The sequence below is a fragment of the Ceratotherium simum genome, chromosome 26 (genome assembly GCF_057802395.1).
Source record: "Ceratotherium simum simum isolate JZ-2026a chromosome 26, ASM5780239v1, whole genome shotgun sequence".
Taxonomy (NCBI): Eukaryota; Metazoa; Chordata; class Mammalia; order Perissodactyla; family Rhinocerotidae; genus Ceratotherium; species Ceratotherium simum.
The window spans coordinates 10,010,078-10,032,057 of record NC_141925.1 but is presented as its reverse complement, the minus strand read 5'-3'; the positions used below and the strand labels follow the sequence as shown (position 1 = coordinate 10,032,057).

The following is a 21,980-nucleotide window of genomic DNA, read 5'->3' as shown; positions in this document are numbered from 1 at the left end:
ATATCAGTCATGACCTCCTGTCAGTTTTCTGTCGGATACGCTTTCCTCTGCTCACTTGTCTCCATCTCCTTTGTTACTGCACTGGTCCAAACCCCTTCCCCCACCCCTGGACTAGACCACTGGACATGTAGCTAGTATCCGCTCTCACGCCTTCTTCCTCACACCAGAGCCTTTGCATGTGCTAGTCCTTCTGCCTGAAATGTGCCCTCTGCCTCCCCAGCCCCTAGGGCTCAGCTCTCCGCCTGTCAAACCCCTATTCATCCTTCAGGGTCCAGTTCAAATATCACTTCCACAATCTCCTGCAATCTCAATTGGGTACCCTGTTGTTTTCTTTCATAGCACTTAACATAGTTTGTATTTATGTATGTAATTATGAGATGATTTGTTGAGTGTGTCTTCAGTTGAGTGTTCTTTCTCCAGCGTCTGGCACATAGCAGGGGCTCAATCAGTATTTGCCAAGTGAGTGATCAGATTGATGGCCATATCATCTTTCCCCCAGTAGATCAACCAAAAATATGTAACCATCCTTCTGTTACTGGATATTAGATTGCTTCAGTATATATATATTTTATATTATAATAGTATAGTATTAATACATCAAACAATGCTATGACTGGCCATTTTAATGTATACATTGTCTTAAGGTTTTATGCATAGACAATCTATTGTATTCACATTTTTCATCCAGGGGACATTGGGAGAGGAAATCAAGCTGTCACATAAGTATGTCTTCTGTCCACTTGAAAGACTTTGAGCTTCACAGCCTCAGGTGACTAAGAACACTTAGTGAGTCAAAGTTTGAATTTTGAAAACAAAATACTGCCAACTTAAATAAGCTTAAGAGGCAGATATTCAAAGCTTTTCTTAGAAGACTAAATAAAGCCCGTTGAAGAAGATCTCAGCTGAAGATTATATATAAAAGGGTAATCTAGAGTCATTCACTAAAATGATGGTAGCATTCAAGTTCCTGAGTTGAAGAAGATATTTCAGGAGTGTGGAAAGATTTTTTTTTTTTTTTTTTTGGTGAGGAAAATTAGCCCTGCACTAAAATCTGTTGCCAATCCTCCTCTTTTTGCTGAGGAAGATTGGCCCTGGGCTAACATCCATGCCCGTCTTCTTCTACTTTATATGTGGGACGCCTGCCACAGCATGGCTTGATAAGCGGTCCGTACATCCGCGCCCAGGATCCGAAGCCATGAAACCCCGGCTGCCGAAGCAGAGCACGCAAACTTAATCACTATGGCACCAGGCCAGCCCCTGGAAGGATGTTTTATTATCTATTAGATTATATTGTGTGCTAATAATTCATCTTAAATTCCTTTTTCATTCAAAGGTTTACAAAATATTGCTTCTTTTTGGAAAAATGTTTCCAAGTACAAGATAGTAGTCTTTTCCCCTGTTTTTCTTTTCTTTTTTTAAGCAAAGGAAGGTGATAAATGGGTGAAAACTACTTGAAGATACAAAACAAACCTCTTTAGTCAAATCACTAATTTTGACAAATGATTACATGAAATTTCTTCTAGGAATAAATCTAGTCTGATTTACCTTTACTGCGTTTCTTCCCTATCTTGTGTTTCTAGCTGGGTCTTGTAAAAATCTTGTTGCATACGAACATTGCAAGAGCTGAGATTCATTCTGATTAATCATTTTTCACCCTATTTTTGTGGGTAAGCTCCCACTTAAGCTTATGAATCATTTTTAGAAGAAAAAGATAAATTTGGAATGATGATTTTCCATAATATGTGCACTATGAAGGATTACCTAAAATAAATCTTGCCTTGGGCATTTGGGTTTTCTCCCCTTTTCTTTCTCCTATTCTGAAGTCAAATGGTATTTTACTTTTTATTAATAGCAGATGTTCTGTAAGAGAAACATGTGCACACTTTTTTTTTTAATGGTACAGTTTGAAATGTAAATTCTAGTCAATGTTGTGTTTAGGTTGCATACACAAATTGAGGCCTGAGAAACATTTGACACACTTAACATTTGGTTATAGAGAGCTTAACTGAAGAAGTGTTTAGACTGTTGTGGTAGAAAGCAGATGTCCCAGTTCAGCAAGCCCCAAGCGTTTATAAATGCACGTGTCTTTCCACCACCTTAATGGTTTCTTTTAATTGTCTTAGAGATAGCCAGGACGCTCTCTGATATTTATTTCTTGAAGCTTGCTGGCCATTGTTCTACAGAGATTTTGAGAATGTACCGTGTATGAAGCATCACACCCAGGTGCTGCGGTGTGCTAAGAGGGGAGTGTGTTCCCACCCTCAGGAATGTGAGAGTTTAGTTGTAAAATCTGGTTCTTTGGTACTTTGCCGCTTCCTTAAGACTATTTATCTAATGTTTGATGTTTTTATACATTATAATAAAGGAAATTAAGGAACATTCACTTACCACCTGAGCAGTTAACAATAACTGCTTTCTCTTTTTGTTGTTTTAACTATTTCCTGTCATCTCGGTTACCCACGTCCTTTACACGTTGGTCTCAGTCTTGGTGTTGTTTTGTCAGTTTACAAGGTGGCTTGGGCACTAACCCTTTGTTATATCTCGGTCCATTATTTTCTTAACTGATTTACCTTTTTTTTTTCCCCCCAAAGCCCCAGTAGATAGTTGTATGTCATAGCTGCACATCCTTCTAGTTGCTGTACGTGGGACTCGGCCTCAGCATGGCCGGAGAAGCAGTGCGTCGGTGCGCACCTGGGATCCGAACCCGGGCCGCCAGTAGCGGAGCGTGCACACTTAACTGCTAAGCCACAGGGCCGGCCCAGCTGATTTACTTTTATCATTATTTTTATATAGCAATTCTATATTTTCATGTAGTTAAATCTGTGGTTCTTTTTCTTGATTTCTTTTATTTAGTTCTAAAAATCTGATGACTAATTGTTGACTTTCTTCTTTTTAAATTGAAATGTTTAGCACTTTACACTGTGTGGATTTACTTTGACTTAAAATACAAAGCACAATTGATTTTTTTCCCCTGTCTTGTTAGATTAGCAGTTAGCACCACTTACAAAATAATGCCTCCTTTCTCCCTCATCTTGATGGTGCCTGCTTTATCACAAAATATATTCTTGCATGTAATTGGGTCTATTTTTGCATTGTCTCTTGGTCTAGAAATCTCTTTTTGTATGAGTAAATATAATTGTATTTCTTGCTTTGTGAGTTATTACCTGGTAAAGTCTGAACTCCACTTCCTCTAGTTCCTGTGTTTTTAAGGAATATTCTTTTGTATCCATCTGTGCAATTGGCTGGATTTTGGTTGGAATTGTGTTAAATGTATAAATTGACTTAAAGTGTTCATAACATTTAGCTTCCCTTTCTAGGATCACAGCATGATTCTTCATTTATTCAAACCTTTTAATTTTTTATAATAGGTCTTACACATCTCTCTTAATGTTTAATCTTTTCAAAGTGCTGAATGATTAATTATGGGCCGGCAGTCTGTGTATGTTTCAAGATCCTGAAGGAAACCAGCTCTCTTGTACTTCTCCACTCTTCCCAGGCTGCAAAGCCTATTTCTCTTTGAATCTTTTCACATTTGATCTTGACAGACAGGCTTCTTTCTTCTTTTGCGTAAAGAAAATTTGGTGGAAGGGTCCATATTTTTAAGTTGCTTACTTGATTTTTTCCTACCTCATGATTATTTCATCATTTGCCTAAAAATGTGTTCTGGTAAAATGTTATATTCTGCTGTGACTCAGTGACTTGTTTAAAAGAGAAAATTTACAGCAAGTTTTGATCCTGTTTTTTATTTGACCTACAAAAGGGAAGGAGTGCTGTCTATGGGGGAGAGCAGTGGCCTGGGAGCCAGCAGTGTCTGGTCCTTGTCCTTTGTCTGCCCCTGACGAGATCTACAAACTTGAGCAAAATGTTTAACTTTTCTGTATTTGAGTTTGTCTATCTGTAAAATTGGAGAGTAGAGATAAGGGTAAATGCTTGTTTTATAAGGCCACATCATGTGTGAAATACTTTGTGTGTGAATAAAGTAATGACCTTAAAATCTATAGTAGTTTAGTTAGAAACCAAACCACCTGGCTGAAAGCACTTAAAATAATAATTGTGTCTGTTTTCTTAAAAGCAACCACACCAGATAACATGTAACTTGACTGACCAGTGGACACAGGTCTTCCTCCTCCCTTACCTGTTGCCCTCTATACCCATTTCTGTTTGTGCTCTATGGTATTCTCACTGTAGAACTGACTGCATCTCTCTCCCACCAGAATATGAGCTGGTTTGTTCAGATAATATTTATTGAGTCCCTTAAGGCCAAGGTTTTGTCTTGCTCCTGTGACTCCAACACCCTGCTTAACCAATGTTGTAGCTAAAAGATTGAATGAATGACTAATAAAGAACACTTTACCTTGAAATTGCTCAAGTGAGAATATTTTAGCAGTGGGATATTAAGTCATTTTGCACCCCCTACCACTTTTCCTCATGCCTGGCCTCTCAGCTTCCATAGACCAGTGTGTAGGAATCACTCACAACAGGACTGGATGGAGCCCCGGCCTGGTCCATTCCTCTTACTCTTTCTTTCCATGGCCTTCTCACTGTCCCCTGACACTAGAATCCTAATGAATTGAACTGAAATTCACATGACATTTAAATGTCACCTTGAAAATACACTAAACTATTAACCTAAGATATTGTTTGCACTCCCTCCTAAACTTAGTTGACAAGGGAACCTTGTGGCATTAGTTTCCCTAAGGAACATCCTTTGGGAAATACTGTTGTAATGAAATTTTTTAAGAGGAATTTATTAGAGGAAGAACTAATTCCAGTGTAAGGTCCCTCTGCTCCACCAGGTGGCATCTGATGATGCTGTGATTTGCTGGTAGAATTAGGTGAGAACACATAAAAAGCGCCCTCCTCCACATCCTTATTCATGAATAAAGCTTTTTTGGAGCACTTCTCTGTCAGATTGTGAAATTTTAAACATCAAGAGGTCTGAAAGGTAGAATTTTCTTACCCTGTAGGTGACATTCTTGAAGGCATTGAAAAAACAAGGGACTGACTTTTTAGGCAACGTTGACTCTGAGATTGCTTTATTTTCTCTGATTCCTGGGTCTAATTCTTGGGAATTTGGACCAGGCGTTGGGTTTAAACAATTTTCCATGAATGGAACAGATTCTAGGATTACTTGGTTTTCTCTGATACTCTCATTCGTCGTCATTATACTCACTCATAGAGGGAAATCTTTTTCTAACTATCTGCCTGTGTTCTGAGTCCCTCTGGGTGCTGACTAATACACATTAGAATAAACATATTAGAAATTCCATACCTTTTTTCCCCATATGTAAACTGGCTTTTTAATTATGTTGCTATTATTTTAGCAAATATGTCATCGTATTTCATAGGAGATGCTTTTATTCCCATTATGACTTATCTCTTAAGCCTTGTAAATGATGCTAGATAAGAACTAAAGCCAAAACAGACCTCCCCACGCTTTAAGTTAGATTCAGAAACATGACTTAATTCAACAAACATTTGAGGATCCACTATGTGCTACAGCTATAAAGATGAATAAGACTTGTTTCCCACCATTAATAGTGCCACCTGCTAGTGTGGCCAATAAGTAACCTTGCCCACAACGTGAGTACAGTGACAGGTCTTTTACAGGCTTTGCTCGAACGTGGAGGCAGGACACTCAGATCAGATCAGGGAAGATTGCTTAGAGGAGGTGGGATGGAGAGGGTTCCCAGGAGAACGAGGGGTCAGCCTTCAGGTAAGTGTGTAAGGAACTAGAGAGTGGATGATAGATGGGGTTGGGGAAGGCAAAAGGCACGAGGGTAATGCAGAACCAAATTTAGTGGTCATTTGTAGATATTTGGATTCCGTGAACCCATGTATTTGAAATTTTGCACCATCTTTGCTTTCTAGTTGTTTTGTGATATTTTCTACCTTTTTAAAGTTGTCCTGTTTTGGGGGGGTGTGTGTGTGTTTTGATTATATTTCTTCAAGGTGTTTTTTCTTTTTTCCTTGAAGCTGAGATAAGCTTCCTAGATAAAGAACCGAAAACATTAAAATATTGAAAAACTCGGAGATCACCTTCTGTAATAAAGTCACAGCTCATAGTAAAATAACTCAGTGCAGACAAACCCAGTTCTGGTCTCTACTTGACCACTTTTTATGGAAAGTTGAGCATGATAAGCTGATACTGGACTGAGCCCTTCCGTGAGTCAAGCACTTTACCTGGATGATGTAGTCTTCACTGCCACTCTTTGAAGTGGGAGCTGTTATGATCTCACGTGAGCAAACTGAGGCTCTGAGGAGGTTGTTAACTGACTCAAGGTCACTTCAGTAGGCAGAATTAATGGGTCTCCAAAGATGTCCACATTCTTATCACCAGAACCTGTGAATATGATACGTTATGTGGCCAGGGGGAATTGAAGTTACAAATGGAATTGGGTTGCTAATCAGCTGACCTTGAGAAAGGGAGATTAGCCTGGATTATCTGAGTGGGCCCAGTGTAATCAAAAGGATACTTAAAAGTGGAATTGAGAGGCAAAGAATAGTGTCAAAATGATGTGATGTGAGAAGGACTTGTCCGGCCATTGCTGGCTTTGAAGATGAAAGGGGCCATAAGCCAAGGAACGCAGGCAGCCTCTAGAAGTTGGAAAAGGCAAGGAGATGGATTCTCCCCTAGAACCTCCAGAAGGAACGTGCCCTGCTGACACTTTGATTTTAGCCCAGTGAGGCCCATTATGGACTTCTGACCTCCAGAACTATTAAGATAAATTTATGTTGTTTTAAGCTACTAAGTTTGTGGTAATTTGTTGCAGCAGAAATAGCAAACTAATACAGTCGCATACCAGTTGAAGAGGAGCTGGGATAGGAAACCAGGACCACGTTATTCCCTTTACTGCTGTGCTTTCCTGCGATGAGGCAGGTGGCACAGTGTGGGGATTCCTGCCTCCTGGCCTTTGCCCATGGTGCTGCTTTAAATATAATGCCTTTCCCTTGTTAATATCCACCTTCCTAATTTTTTTTTTTAATTTTATTTATTTATTTATTTTTTCCCCCAAATCCCCAGTAGGTAGTTATATGTCATAGCTGCACATCCTTCTAGTTGCTGCATGTGGGACGCGGCCTCAGCATGGCGAGAGAAGCGGTGCGTCGGTGCGCACCCGGGATCGAACCCGGGCTGCCAGCAGCGGAGCGCGCGCACTTAACCGCTAAGCCACGGGGCCGGCCCCACCTTCCTAATTTTTCAAGGTCTACCTGAAGTTCTGTGGGATTTATAAATATTGCCTAGCTAGCATGATGTCAGGTGCTTTGTGGACATCAAATGGAGATTTCCATACCCCTGGCTCCCTTCTTGAAACTCCCTTTGCACTGGTTGGCTGTGTCTCCTACTTAGCAACTAGCATTATTTTCTAATTTTCCCTTGGACTTTAGTGGTATCTTCCTAACAAGAAGTTCCTGTAAGCAGGGACTAACTCTCCTGATAAGTCATTTGTGGCAGGTGTCTTGTGTGACTGTGGCCCACCTAGTCAGCCCTGCTCACTGGTCTTCAGGTTCCCCATCTGTAAGATAAGGGAGCTTTGCCCTAGTTGCCTCTGAAGGACACTTCAGCTTGATAATGCACTGGCCCTTGGCCTGTTTTTTAGGCTTGGGAGCTAAGAATTGTTTTTATATTCCTAAAGGGTTGTTAAAAAAAAAAAAAGTGACCCTTGTGCTAGACCCTAAGAGCAGCCTAAAAGGGAGTGGAGGAGGGATTTCTAAGCAGATATATTTCTTTTGTGAAGTCCTTCCTTCCCTGAGGGTTTTTTAAAAAAGGAATTTAATTGAAATACAAGGAAAATATTTGAATTGATCATTTTAATATTGTGCTTTGGTTAAATGAGAGAGGATGGTGTGAGGTATTTAGTTTACTATCATGTTAGTATATGTGACAATGCGTATTTAGCTCTATAGTTTATGTTCCCCTAAAATAATGTATTTGCAACTACATTTCTCTTTCCCTCCTCTCTAATGTACAAGAAAGAAAAAAATCACAGCTAAGCAGTTACATGTTTACTTAGAGTGTGGCAGTATCTTGGCAAGCACCAGAATGTGCACATTGTATCTATGGTGCCCAAATGCCAGACTTTTTTCTAGATAATTGCTTTGTGCTTTATATTAAGAATTTTGTAAATATACAAATCTCAATGTCACATTTCTAGAGAAAAAATGTAAGTAATAGCTATAGTTCAGACTTTGAAAACAAATATTTCTATAATATTTTACATTTCTCTGAAGGTTTTTTCATTTTCATGAGTGTATCATTGGAAATGTGTGAAGTCATCACCTAGTGAATGATTATGAATCACTATGTAAGTGCTAAGTAACATTGGAGGTGTTGTTGTTATCCTTCTTTATATAATCTTATTGTTTTCCTTTTTCTTCCTTGTCCAAAACCTTGGAAAGAAGAATGGGAAAGTAGAAGTTAATAAAAATGGCAGAGTATAGAGTAAAATGAGAGTTGTTTCCGGGATGGAAGGTACTATGATTCAGGTTTGCCTTTTGGCATGTCACTACTTCCCAGAGTAAGGAAGAGAGAGAAATTTTCCCCAGGAGTAAATGAGTTCTTAGCTGTGCTAAATAGAAGCCGTGTGACTTAAGCCAGTGGTTTTGTTTTTTTTTTTTTGTGAGGAAGATCAGCCCTGAGCTAACATCCATGCTAATCCTCCTCTTTTTGCTGAGGAACACCGGCTCTGAGCTAACATCTATTGCCAATCCTCCTCCTTTTTTTTCCCCCAAAGCCCCAGTAGATAGTTGTATGTCATAGTTGCACATCCTTCTGGTTGCTGTATGTGGGACGCGGCCTCAGCATGGCCAGAGAAGCGGTGCATCGGTGTGTGCCCGGGATCTGAACCCGGGCCGCCAGTAGCAGAGCGCACACGCTTAACCGCTAAGCCACAGGGCTGGCCCAAGCCAGTGGTATTTAGTTTTGAAGTATGTCATGCTTTATTTGTTGCAGTTATCTTTGTGAGTATTTTTCTTGACCTGATATTCCATTTTGTTCCACGATCCCTGAGAGATTAGCTCACACAGAAGTCTCCCGGAGAACAGACGGCCAGTCCTAATGTAAAAATTTCCACATTGTTCAGCTCCAGCATTTCTGTTCATTCTCTCAGTGTATCCTTGGGTGCCTCACTTTGTAGTACACCAAGTGCTGTTTACTCTAGGCCTCTGAGAGAGAATTCGTTTCAGAAGCTCAGCAGTTTATACCTAGAGTCACAAGGTCTAGAGCCCCACTTGTTCCTTTCTAAAGACTTTTTTTTTAATAATTTTTATTTATTTATTTTTTTCCCCCAAAGCCCCAGTAGATAGTCGTATGTCATAGTTGCACATCCTTCTAGTTGCTGTATGTGGGACGCGGCCTCAGCATGGCTGGAGAAGCGGTGCGTCAGTGCGCGCCTGGGATCTGAACCCGGGCCGCCAGCAGCGGAGCACATGCACTTAACCGCTAAGCCACGGGGCTGGCCCTGTTCCTTTCTAAAGGAGAGAAAAAGGCACATTCTTAAAAATAATCATTCTCTGCTGTTGGAAGAGGTTTCATGAAAAAATAGGAAAAATATTGTCCTATTTATTCTTTTCAGATAAATTGCCCATTATTAAAACTTACTGGCTACTGGATTTATTATTGCAGCCTAATTTTCTACCTGAGTTAAGTGAATCTCACTTTTTCATCATTATCACCCTGGCACAGTCCAAAGAAATATAACATGAACCACATAGGTATTTTAAAATTTTCTGGTGGCTGCATTAAAATTTAAGAAGAAATAGGTGAAATTAATTTCATAATATATTTTATTTAACCAAGTATGTCCAAATTGTTATCACTTCAAATGTAATCAGTATTAAACTTTTGAGATATTTTACATTCTTTTTTTTGAACCAAGTCTTATACTTTTTTTTTTTTTTTTTTTTTTAAAGATTTTATTTATTTTTTGCCCCCAAAGCCCCAGTAGATAGTTGTATGTCACAGCTGCACACCCTTCTAGTTGCTGTATGTGGGACTCGGCCTCAGGCTGGACAGAGAAGTGGTGCCTCGATGCGCACCCGGGATCCGAACCCGGGCCGCCAGCATCGCAGCGCGCGCACTTAACCACCAAGCCACAGGGCCGGCCCTAAGTCTTATACTTTTACACTTAATAGCACATCTCAATTCAGATCCTAAATTTTCATTGGAAATACTTGATCTGTATTTAGACGTCATAAAATTTACAGTTGAAAAAGTGATTTACATACCCAAGTTGTTTTAAACACACTTAAAAGTTTTCCAATAACTGTGTTGAATATCGCTTTAAAATTAAATTAATTAAAATCAAATAGAGTTAAAAATTGAGTCCCTCAGTTGCTCGTATTTCAAGTGCCCGTTAGCCATATGTGGCTAGTGGCTACCATAAAGGACAGTGCAGCTCTGGACATAGGCCTCGTTTCCCGGTGTCCCAGGGAAAAGCAGCTGTTTCATAAGACACTGAGTCTCCTGCAGGCACATCCTTGAGTAACATTTCGGAGTGTGCTCCTCGTAGTCTGAGTTGGTGAGTGTGAGTTGTATAGCTTTGCTTCTGGCAGGACCTTTTATTATTAATTTTAAAGCAAATTAAAAATCTCTTTGCTAACAAAAGAAACTATTCTTATTCTTTCTGGAACGTTTGAGAATGTTAACATCTTGCCTCACTGAGGTAGTTCTTGCCTCGGAATGTGTGTGCTTTACCCTAATACTAAACCGAAGTTTTAATATTAAAAATTGACTTTAAGGCACATGGTTTTAAGCAAAATGAAGTAGTCTGATAGTAAAACGTTATGCAAAAGGCCAAAAACGAAAAACCTTGATGCAAACGAGAGAGATCATGAGTGACCCAGATGAATCCGAGTGGAAACCAGATGGAATTTCAGATCCTTTCATTCTTGATGCGTCCTTGGTGGTTGCCATGAGAGAAATGGTGACCATGGTGTCTGGTAGGCACAAGAAGGCTAATGGAAGCTATATCTAGGGGGATCTGGGGGGCAGGGATGGAGCATTCTGTTAGTGGCAGAGAAGAACCTCAATACAAGATAACAAGGGGTAAACCTGCATAAGTGCCAAAAATAGACAAGAGTTAATGGATCAAAGCAAGGCCGTTCACTACTGAAACACACAAACAACAAATCAGCATGATAGTGTTGGTTCCCTCACCCTGTGTCCCATGGGGGAAATGATGCAGTGGGCCTAGATGGTAGCCATGTGCACAGTGGGTTGCCTTGTAGCTGAGGGACACAGGGCCAAAAGCTCAGCACCTTTTGTAGCACGTGGCGGACAAGCTAGTCTTGATGCTGTGGTCACCTTGACCTGCTTAGCTGCCTGTGTGACCAGCTACAGAAACTGATCTTTCAAGATCTCATTACATCTTGTGGCGGTCTTTCTGACACCTTTCACTGGATGGTTAATAGAGACTTTAAACTGGCCAGTTACCTGGCTAACAGCATTTATCGAGGGTTTTTTTTTTTTTTTTTTTAATCGAATAGGATCATGCCATTGTTGGACCTTTTTTTGGTGGGGGAGAGGAGAGAGCATTAGTCTGAATTTATTTTTAATTATTCAACAAATTCAAAGTCCTTAACTAAAATATTGAAGTTTCATTACTTTTAGGACAAAATTACTCATTTTATAAATGACAAAGACTCCTATTGTAGAAAGTCCTGGAGCCTGCTTAACAGAGAATGTTCTGGGTATAGAGATAAGTGTTATTTTCTTACGTCATTCTTACACCATAAACTTCCTCTGCTAATTCAAGTACTCCTTGTACACATGGGACTGCAAATTTAAGCTGCTTCTCCAGCAAGATTTCTACTATATGCAGGAACTTAAATAGATATGTGATTTTTGTAAACTTCTGTGTGTGTGAAAAATACAGTTTTGAAACTGTAATATGTTTTGGGCATGTTAGAATCTATTCTGTACGGGCTGGCTGTCCATTATAATAAATGCAGTTAAACAAGTTTTTGAATGGCCCCTTTCAGCTTTTGGGTCAGGCTGTCACTTCTTATTCCTCTGTTCCAATAAATCATGTTGGTGACTTCGGCAGACTATCAAATGAATTTCCTTACTGGCTTCTTTTCCTTTTCTTCTTCTCTTTTTAGCTATGGCTGTCCACCAAGATTCAGCCCTCTCCTGGAGAGGGGTGTCTTTTGATTCTAGCAATTCATATCCTCTCTTAGGTCCTGCTTTTTCTTCTGACAGCTTTGGGATCTGAACTTATATGGTATGCCATTTTTTTTTTTTAATATAAATTTTCAACTAATTTTATACTTGCAGAAAAGTTGCAGAAATAGAGCAGAGAGTTCTCTAATTCCCTGCCTTCACCTAGTTTCTCCCAGTGTTAACATATTATATAACTGTTCATAATGGTACTCTTGTCAAAACTAAGAAATTAACAGTGGTAGAGTGTTATTAACTAAACTACAGACGTTATTTAAATTTTGCCAGTGTTTTCACTAATGTCTGTTTTCTGTTCCAGGATCCATCTGGGATCCCACATCACATTTAATTATTTTTTTCTCCTTAGTCTCCTCTAACCTATGACAATTCCTCAGTCTTTCCTTGTCTTTCATGACCTTAACACTTGTGAAGAATACTGGTCATTGTTCATTCTCTTGCTCAAATTGTCCCAGCTTTGGCCATTAGGAGCATCTTGGGTCGGCTCCTGTGTCCTTTGCACAAGTTCCCATCCTTTTATGAGCACTTCTTTACTTCTGACACAAGAGGTTTCAGGCTCATCTTGTACTTTCCTTGCTCCAGCTCTGGAATTAGCCTCTTCTTCAAGGAGCCCTGGTTTCTTTTATTGGAGAATAATAGCATTTAGAAACCAAGATCTGGGTGCTAGATGTGCTCTGTGGTATCAGGTATCATTACTTCTAGGCCTTTTGAGCAGATAGAGCTAGGACGTACATGTATTTTTACCCACACATATGCATACCTCTGTAGTTCTCTATCTATTGTCTGTGTGTGTGTGCGTGTGTGTGTGTATTACAAGCCATAAGTTTATACTAAATTCCCTCTGATTCCAATATAACACCGCAGAGTTCATTTTAGCCTTCGCCTCTTAGTATATATCTTCTTCCTCCCACTCCCAGAATCCTGGATCTCATTGTCCTTAGTTTTATAGTATTCAGTCGAGATACTGTTTCCAGTTACTCCGTTCTTTCTCCCCACCCCTCCAGCCCTTCACTGTGGTGTGATAGATTTGCGATACAGTTGGGTTTATTTGTTAGTGCTTGTATTCCACATTGGGTTCTCCCACATCTTGGTTTGTGTAATGATTTTATAATTTTTTATTTATTTATTAATTTTTTCCTCCAAAGCCCCAGTAGACAGTTGTATGTCATAGCTGCACATCCTTCTAGTTGCTGTATGTGGGACGCGGCCTCAGCGTGGCCAGAGAAGCGGTGCGTCGGTGCACGCGGGGGATCTAAACCCGGGCCGCCAGCAGCGGAGTGCACACACTTAACCACTAAGCCACGGGGCTGGCCCTGTGTAATGATTTTAGTTTGTGGGTATGTGAAGGATGTGAAACATTGCCATGGTTCTGAGAGCCCGATACAGAAAAGTCTACCTGGAGGAGGAGGGCCAGGCGCCTCATCCCTGGTCTTTGGTCCCCACCTCTCTTCCCCCTTTGCCACCCACCCTGTAAGTAACCAGTCTCTGTTGTTTCTGCTGTATTCTTCCCATCTTTCTTTGGTTTTGTGCCATTTTAAACTGATCAGATTTGTATTAAAGCTTGTCCAGCATGGAGTTAGGGGCATAGTCACTCCCACTTCACCCTCGGCAGCCACTCTTCTGAGAGAAAGGGGACGTACTGCAGGAAGGTGGGGCTCGTGTGGTTAAGCTGGAAACTTTGTGTTTAGTACTTTAACATTTTTGTATTTTAGCTACTTGGATATAACTTGGTAACATTTCAAGTTTAACTGATATTTTATTTAACATCTGCTAATAAAGCAGAAACCAGACAGGAAAGAATGTAGGGTACCTTTTCCTACACCGTCTTATCCCTCTTCCTTTAATACTAGATATTTTAGTCAATTTTTAGTCACATGAATATTACATTATATATACTCCTTTGGGGAAAAAAAGAAAGCTTCACACGTAAGGATAAAGTCCCCTTTGATCTCCATCCCCCAACACAAAACTACTTTTGTTATCCATGCAGATTCTTTATACATTTCTAAACAGATGTGCCTGCAGGCAAAAAAAAAAAAATTCATTGTTTTGTAAGTGTGAGGTGTTTTTTTTTTAACATAAAAGGTATACTTTCTCTTTCTCCAGCTTGCTTTTGCACTCATTCATGTTGTGTAGATAGCCCTGCCCCGTTGTTTTTAACATCTGCAGGGTATTTCTTGGTGACTCTCCTTGTTTGTGTGGCTCTTAGCACACGTATTTGGATACTAAGAAGTGGAATTGCAGGGCTACAGGCTTCGTCTGTGTTTCATTGTAATCAGCACAGCCAACTTGCTCTCCCAGGTGGCTGCTATTTTACCTGCCCCACCAGCATTTTATACAGTACTCATTTCTCTACTGGTCGTCAATACTTAATGTTTCCTGTGTCTCAAAGTTTGGGCAATTTGAGGGTGAAAAGTAATGTTATGTTTTAGTTTACTTTCATCTGAAATAGTGAGGTTGAGTGTATTTTCATGTAATTATTAGCCTTTTACGTTTCCTTTTCTGTGATTTGCCCATTTTTAACTGCTTTTTATTACCAATTTGTGTGAGTTCTTTGTATATGCTAGATTTATTCATTTAACCAATATTTATTGATCTTTTACCATATGCCCAGGCACTGCTGTAGGTGCTGGGGTAACAACAAATAAACAAGGTTTCTAATTTCACAGAACTTAGGAGGAAGTTGGACCAAAGAAAATCTAAAGAAATCGATAAGGTTATGCAGATGTTAATAAATGCTATAAAAAAAACAGAGTGATGGTAGAGAGTGCCTGAGTGGGGCGGGAGCCCCAGTTTCCCCTTACAGATTTCATCCTCTGAGTATTTGCCCTGAGGTGGGTGGTCGGAGAAGACTTCTCAGAGAAGTGGGGTCAGAGCGGAGATCTGAATGATGATAAGGAGCCAGCCATGGAATTGTCCAGACAGAGAGAGAACAGCATGTGCTTGGACTCCGAGGTGGGGCTAGTGAGCGAGGGGGACGAGGAGGTAGCCGGAGATGAGGCCAGATCATCTCAGACAGACATAACCAGCAAGTGATTGCCAGAGACGTCACTCGGGAGTAGATGTGAGGTCTGTTTCAGGAAGAGGTTTCTTCAGCTCTTCCTCCTTTCCTGTCTAGGCGAGGTGACCATAAAGAGCTTTGCTCTGGGGAATTTGTGCATCAAGACTTGATCATTGGATTTTGTGGTTGTTTTAAGGCATAGGCTCTTTCTTTAATAAAGGAAAATTTTCTGTTTCAGATTACCTAGGAACAGTACGATTTGGGGTTATCACAAATAAACATCTTGCGAAACTGGTATCCTTAGTACACTCTGGAAGTGTGTATTTACATAGACATTTCAACACATCACTTGTAAGTATTTTGAAATCACGTTTATATTAGCGCAGTGGTTCTTAACCTTGTTTAGGTCACAGAATTCTTTGAGAATTGGATAAAATCTATTGACACTCTCCCTAGGAAAGTGCACATGATTTTATATGCAAATTGAGAGCTCCTACAACCCTACTCTTGAGCCCTTGCCCCTGGTTAAGAACCCGTGCATTAGAGGGCTCTTGAGTTTAACATCTAGAAAGTCTTTGTTTACATTCTTAGATTCTGATACAGCCTTGTTAGTTTTCCTTCTTGAATGAAATTGCAGAATTATTCTGTTGGAGAATTGTCACTCTAGGCCCATGTTCTCAGAGGTTAAAGCTTCCATTAGGCCACCTTCTTTGTGCATTTGTTCATTTATCAAGGGTAGTAATGTGACCTGCCTTTTTCCTTAACTGATGTCATGGATTTTGAAGTTCTTGTCAAGTCACAGTGAGAAGTTCATGGCTTCTCACTCCAGAGAGCCTTGGTTTTCCATTGTTGTCTTTGTTATCTGATTTCGTTTGCTTTGGGTGGACCAAGCCCAACTCGGCTGTTTCTGAGCTTTTGACATGTATCCTGCTTAGTCCTGTGCTTCTGCCCTCTTCACTGCTACTTCCTCAGTCCTATCACTGAGAGTTTATTTTTCTTAAGTATTTTCTATCGCTAACTTCATTGACAGTGTCGATGACTTACAGGTCGAGTAAAGACCAGTACCCCTGTACTCAGTGTACCCAGCCCTTTAAATCTGTGCTCGCCTTGGCTCAGTGCGCGAGTCTCGTGCCGTCAGAGGCACTGCTAGGCCCTCTCCAGAGGATGCCCCCTCGGTGCCAGTCACCCTGGCTTCTGCATAGCGCTAGTAGCCCAGATGTTGTGCTTTACTTCTTGCAGTTTATATTCCAGCAATCAAATGTATTTTTGTGTTTTCCAAATAGAAATGTTTATTATGATGTCAAACTCCCACTGTCCCACTTTGCAAATCACTGCTGTGATTGTTTCTCCACCCCCCACCCATTCTCCTCGTGCCTCTGTCTAAGCTGCTTTTGACTGCATCTGCTTTTGCTGTCTATCATTTTCCCTCATCCTTATTTCATAGCATGCTGTACAGCCAACATATATCATATTTATTTACAGTAAAGGGTAGTGAGGAAGAAATTTAAAATAGATGGAGAAAAGAAGTTAGGACTGTGAGAATTCCACTGAAAAACATATTGGGTTTACTGCATCAATTCCATAGTTTTTAAGGTTGGTTGGTTGGTTGGTTGGTTGGTTTAGCAGCAGAATTTCTTTTGTCAAATCAGATATTATTGGGATACCAGTATTTTAAAAAATAAAAGCAGTAGACAGTCTTTGTTATGAGGCAATTTAAATCTCTGTTTTGGGAGTTATAAAATATCTTATTTTGGGGAACCCTCCAAAGCACTTTTTTGGGAGTTTTGTTTGAAACCTAGTGATTTATATCATTGGAATTTCAAAAGTAACTTTGTGCTGTACTTGGGAAAAACAAAGCAAAAAAACCTAAGTGTCTCTTTCCTTCATTCTGTACACATAAAGTGTGATCTGTGGCCTTGTACAAGTTCTAGGTCATGCCTGGGTTCAGTCAAATATTTATTGAGTTCCTGCTCTGTGCCAGGTGTTCTTCTAGTCCCTGGGGATACAGGTGAGCAAAACAGATACAAACTTCTGCCCTAGCGGAGGGCCCACTCCCACCCTTCTGAGCCAGCTTTTGAGGGACCAAGGTAAAAATTGAAATGATCCTTGACCCCATAATTTCTGTTCCCTTAGGTATTCATTGATGCTTTTATAAAGACCTAATAACGTTTAATCGCTCCCCTTGGACAGGGTGGTCGAGGTCATTGTTGCCAGCAGCAGGCAGGGAGAATTACTTCTTGCTGGATGAGTCTGTCTAAAAGAAAAAGATGAATCACATGATATGAAGGTCACCTCTTGCAGCTGCTTTTGCTTTTTCCAACCACTTGTGAGGAAATGCTGTGTCTGGAGAAGCAGAGCCAGGTTTTAGCTGCACAAGCAAGGGCAGGTCGTGCCGCTGCTCTGGGCCTCGCTTTCTTCACCTGTGGAGTGCTGGGGTTGACTGGACCCCTTGAGGACAGTGCTGACACACTTTGATCCTTTTATCCGCTGTGCGTTTGTCCTTCACAGGTCTTTCCCAGGGAGGTCATCAACTACACAGCTGAGAATATCTATAAGTGGGCCTTAGAAAACCGAGAGACACTCCTTCGATGGCTGCGGCCGCATGGCGGCAAGAGTCTCCTGCTGAATAATGAGCTGAAGAAAGGACCAGCACTTTTTTTATTTATACCTTTTAATCCCTTAGCCGAAAGTCATCCTTTAATAGATGAGGTAAGAGTCATAATCTTAAAGGTATCTCATAGGAAGTAGGAAAACCTCATTAACTTGGACTTTTCTCATTCTACGTTCAGAGTCATTTCCACTAGTAGCTGAGTGGCTGCCAGGAATGGCAGCTGCATTTCTGTGGCATTACTCCTCTCTCCTATAAATGGGCAGAGAGCCCGTGCCTAGAATAGGATCCACTACAGCCTCTCTGGCCAGATTTACTGACGGCTGCTCAGGTCTGGGTGAGGCGGAGGAGACAGGGCAACCGAACCATGCCTCTCCTGAGAAGGACCAGATGTCCCTCTTCCTGCAATGACTGATGTTGGGGAGTGGGACAAAGGGAATGGTCAACAACACAGGGTTTAGTGTGGCCTAGGAGATGCATTGTCATGGGGTTTTGGCCAGACTGCTGGCCCTTGCGATCCTCAGCCCAGGAGCAGCAGGGGTGACATTGGGATTCCTTGTTTTTCTAAACCTTTCCTGTCACGCAGATAGCCAGAGCGGTTTTCAGAGACAGCTACCATCAGGAGTCTGCCCTTTCCTCCTGCTTTTTCTGCTTTGTCTGGTGCACTCCCTCTCTCTGGGTGTGAGTTTATTTTATACATGGATCACTTGGAGGCACTTAGAGAGAGCAATAACACTCAGCAGAGAGCGCCTGGGAGTGCTAAATTGGATTTACTGGGGGTTTTATTTTTTCCTTCCCTCAAGCATCCCTTAATTGGCCAAAACCAATTTCAGACAGCAGTACCACTGGCCAGGCTAACGAGACCCTGCCTCTCCCCAGCCCCTCTGCGTGCGCCTGATGGTCTGCCTGGAGGGCCCGGGGAGGCAGGATTCTTGCCCAGCCAGACCCCTCACTTTGCTGCTCTGGAGCCTGTTTGTTAAAGTTATTATCCCCGCTGGGGGGCATTCTGAATGAACCCCACTATCCTGGCTGAGAGGAAGAAAGAAGGAGAGAGAAAGGAAATAGCTTTGTTTCTTCTTCTCTGATTAGAGAGGACTTGAAGTAATAAGACTTAATTTCTTTAGAAAATCTTCACTACACAGATATTTTATGAACTAAGACACTCTTTCAAATTACTAGGTCTTTTCTGCTTCTAATGTTAAGAGCCTTAAAGCTCTTTGTAGGGAAAGTGGGGTTTCCAACCAAGGTGTTAGCTATGGTTGTAGATTTTTACTTTAACTTTTAAAGTTTCCTTAAACCATGTCTGGTTTGGGCATGACAGGGTCCTGGGTGGGGTGGTGTCTTGTGACAGGAGCCCGTTTCCTCTGTTCAGGGGGTCGTGGTTGGATTTAGGCAGCCAGTGGGAGGCATTTGCTTTCCAGCCCTTTGTTCCTGGGTAAACTGACTGCTCCCTCCGTGGCCAGGCCTTTTCTTCAGTCTTCCTGTGGCTCCTTTCCTCAGGGCCGGCTCGTAATGTCCCTGGGAGGTGAATGGATTCCCTTAACCTCGGCGTATGGTTGAGGTTGCTGAAAACCAGACGGCATCTTAGCAGTATTGTGGACTCCTTAGCCAAGTAAAGTGTTCTGTGCAGTACATTTCACTCTTCATTTCAGGTCAGTTTAGCAAATGTTTATTAAGCACTATGCCAGGGAGGCGTCGGAGAGAAAGATGGAGAAGACACAGCCTTGGTCTCATGGTCTCAGAGGCTTGTCCAGTAGGGGAGCAAGAGCCTGCTTATAATTCAGGGCAGAGGAAGGGCAGCCACAGGCCCAGGTGGGGAGGAATTGGAGGAGAGAGGGCTCTGTCCCAGGAACCTGGGGCCTGGTCAGAGGAGAGGTTAGGAGAGGCTGTGGGAGGGGTGAGTATTTGAGACAGACCTTGAGGGGTAGCCAGGATCTTGGTGTGCTAAGAGAAGCTGAAGGGAAGGAGCAGCCTGAGCAGAGGTAGAGGGGTGGGGAAGTTGCAGCAGGTTTAGGGATTAGGTAGTAGTACAGGTTGTATGGTCCCCATAAAGGGCTGATTGGAGAAGACCCAGAAAAAACCTTTGGAGGAGAGGCCCTTGGGTGCTTCTTTGAGGACTTCAGGATTAATCGTAGTCCTCAAAGTCTCATTGACAGTGAAGACATGTCAGCAGATGGTAATAAAATGTTACCATTATTATTTTTTTTTTTTAAGATTTTATTTATTTATTTTTTACCCCAAAGCCCCAGTAGATAGTTGTATGTCATAGCTGCACATCCTTCTAGTTGCTGTATGTGGGACTCAGCCTCAGGATGGACAGAGAAGTGGTGCCTCGGTGCGCGCCCGGGATCCGAACCCAGGCCACCAGCATCGGAGTGCGCGCACTTAACCACCAAGCCACGGGGCCAGCCCAAAATGTTACCATTATTAAAGTTTTCCTGGCAGCAGTGTTCCAGAAAAGTGAGAAGTAGTAAGACCTTGAACTTGGATGGTGGCGGTAGGGGTGGGAAGTGGGGCATGTGACCAGGGAAATCCTGATACAGGACCAGAGGTAAGGAAGTCATCGGAGTTGGGCAGGGTGGGAGGAATGAACACCACGCTTACACAGGGTTAGTTCTAAACTCATCGGTTCCTTGACCGTGGAAGAGTTTAAGCCTTAAGCCTTATTTTTTCATTACCGCCTTTAGGCCTAACTTTGGCAAACGGTCGAGGAAGCTTCCATTGTTGAGAAGAGAGAGGTCATCACAGAGTGAGGTAGTGGAGTTGGGGGCTTGCCAAGCAAGGACGTTTGGAGCAGCTGTAGTGGGGAATGTGGTGAGGGTCAACAAGCAACGGTCATGTGGTGGCCATGCCATGAGGCCCCGGCCAGGACCAGCAGCTGCTCTTACACACGTACACACTCCCTGCACTGGAGAGCACAGCCTGCACTGCACGTAGTGTCAGGCTACTGACCCCTGGCATCTCTAGATAGTTCTAAGAGGTCACAAGACATCTCAGTGTGCTTATCAAAAGAAGTGCTTACCACAGCCAGCAAAGAGTTCTTGTGACTTGTTTTCAGTGTTAACAGCACTGCTTTGAGGCATTCGCAGCATATGAGTCCAGTAAGCAAAGGCATGGTTGTCTTTTCTGGACTTAAAATTTCTCTGATTAAAGAAAATGGAAGGAAGCACTTACAGTACAAATGTTTAAAGTTATTTATTAGTTCACATGAAATTAAATATGACATCAAATGATTCACATACAAGATGTAACTGAAGTTATATTTTCAAAACTGCCTGTTATGAAAGAGGAATATAAAAGTAAAAGCTGGAGGGCCAGCCCAGTGGCGTAGTGGTTAAGTTCGCACGCTCTGCTTCGGCGGCCCGGGGTTCACCGGTTGGATCCTGGGTACAGACCTACACAGTGCTCATCAAGCCAGGCTGAAGTGGCGTCCCACATACAGCAACTAGAAAGATGTACAGCTATGACATACAACTATCTACTGGGGCTTTGGCGGAAAAATGGAGGAAGATTGGCAACAGATGTTAGCTCAGGGCCAATCTTCCTCAAAAAAAAAAAAAAACCGGTTCAATTTATAAGAGAAAAATAAGAATTCCTCATTCTTCAAGAGCCTTGCTCTATACAAAATATTTTCTTCAACTAAAAATATCCTTTACATGGCTGCTTTGTTTGTGAGAGATAATAAGAATGAAAGAGATAAGGAAGAAAGACCTTTTAAGGAATTTTGCTGTCCTTAATGTACTCCTACTTGGACTTTTTGTAAAAGACTACAGTAAATACTTGAATTTTTGTGAGTTTTTTTGGGGGGAGTGTGAGTGGGAGTGGTAATCTACTATTGTCTTTGAATATAAAGCATACCAAGACGGGGCCAGAGGGCAGCTGGGCTCTGTATGGATTATATAGGCTTGACTTCGTTGGTATAATGTGCTGTCAGAGCTTATCCAAAAAGGGATGAGATGTTTTTGTGGGGGGAGAAGAACCCAAAACACTGGTTTTTCATCTAAAGTGACCTTTTTTATACCCAATAACTATTCAATTTATTTTTCTACAAATATATGTCTTGCATTAACTCTCTCTGTAAATATCATATGTTATAAAATTTGGGATTTCTTTGAAATTGGAAAAACGCTCGTTAAATGATTTTACACACACACACACACACACACACACACTTTTAATGAAACAAAATCCTG

The 21,980-nt window shown here is 41.5% G+C and overlaps 1 protein-coding gene across 3 annotated transcripts in view; it reads left to right on the top strand.

Annotated features, from left to right (window-relative positions):
- TXNDC11 (thioredoxin domain containing 11) overlaps window positions 1-21,980 on the top strand; it is a 59,505-nt gene that overhangs the window by 24,338 nt on the left and 13,187 nt on the right. For all 3 annotated transcript variants that reach the window (XM_004438259.3, XM_087416973.1, XM_087416972.1), the window contains 2 exons: window positions 15,418-15,530; window positions 17,688-17,888. In XM_004438259.3, coding sequence (XP_004438316.2) covers window positions 15,418-15,530; window positions 17,688-17,888 — 314 coding nt within the window. The remainder of the gene's footprint in view (window positions 1-15,417; window positions 15,531-17,687; window positions 17,889-21,980) is intronic.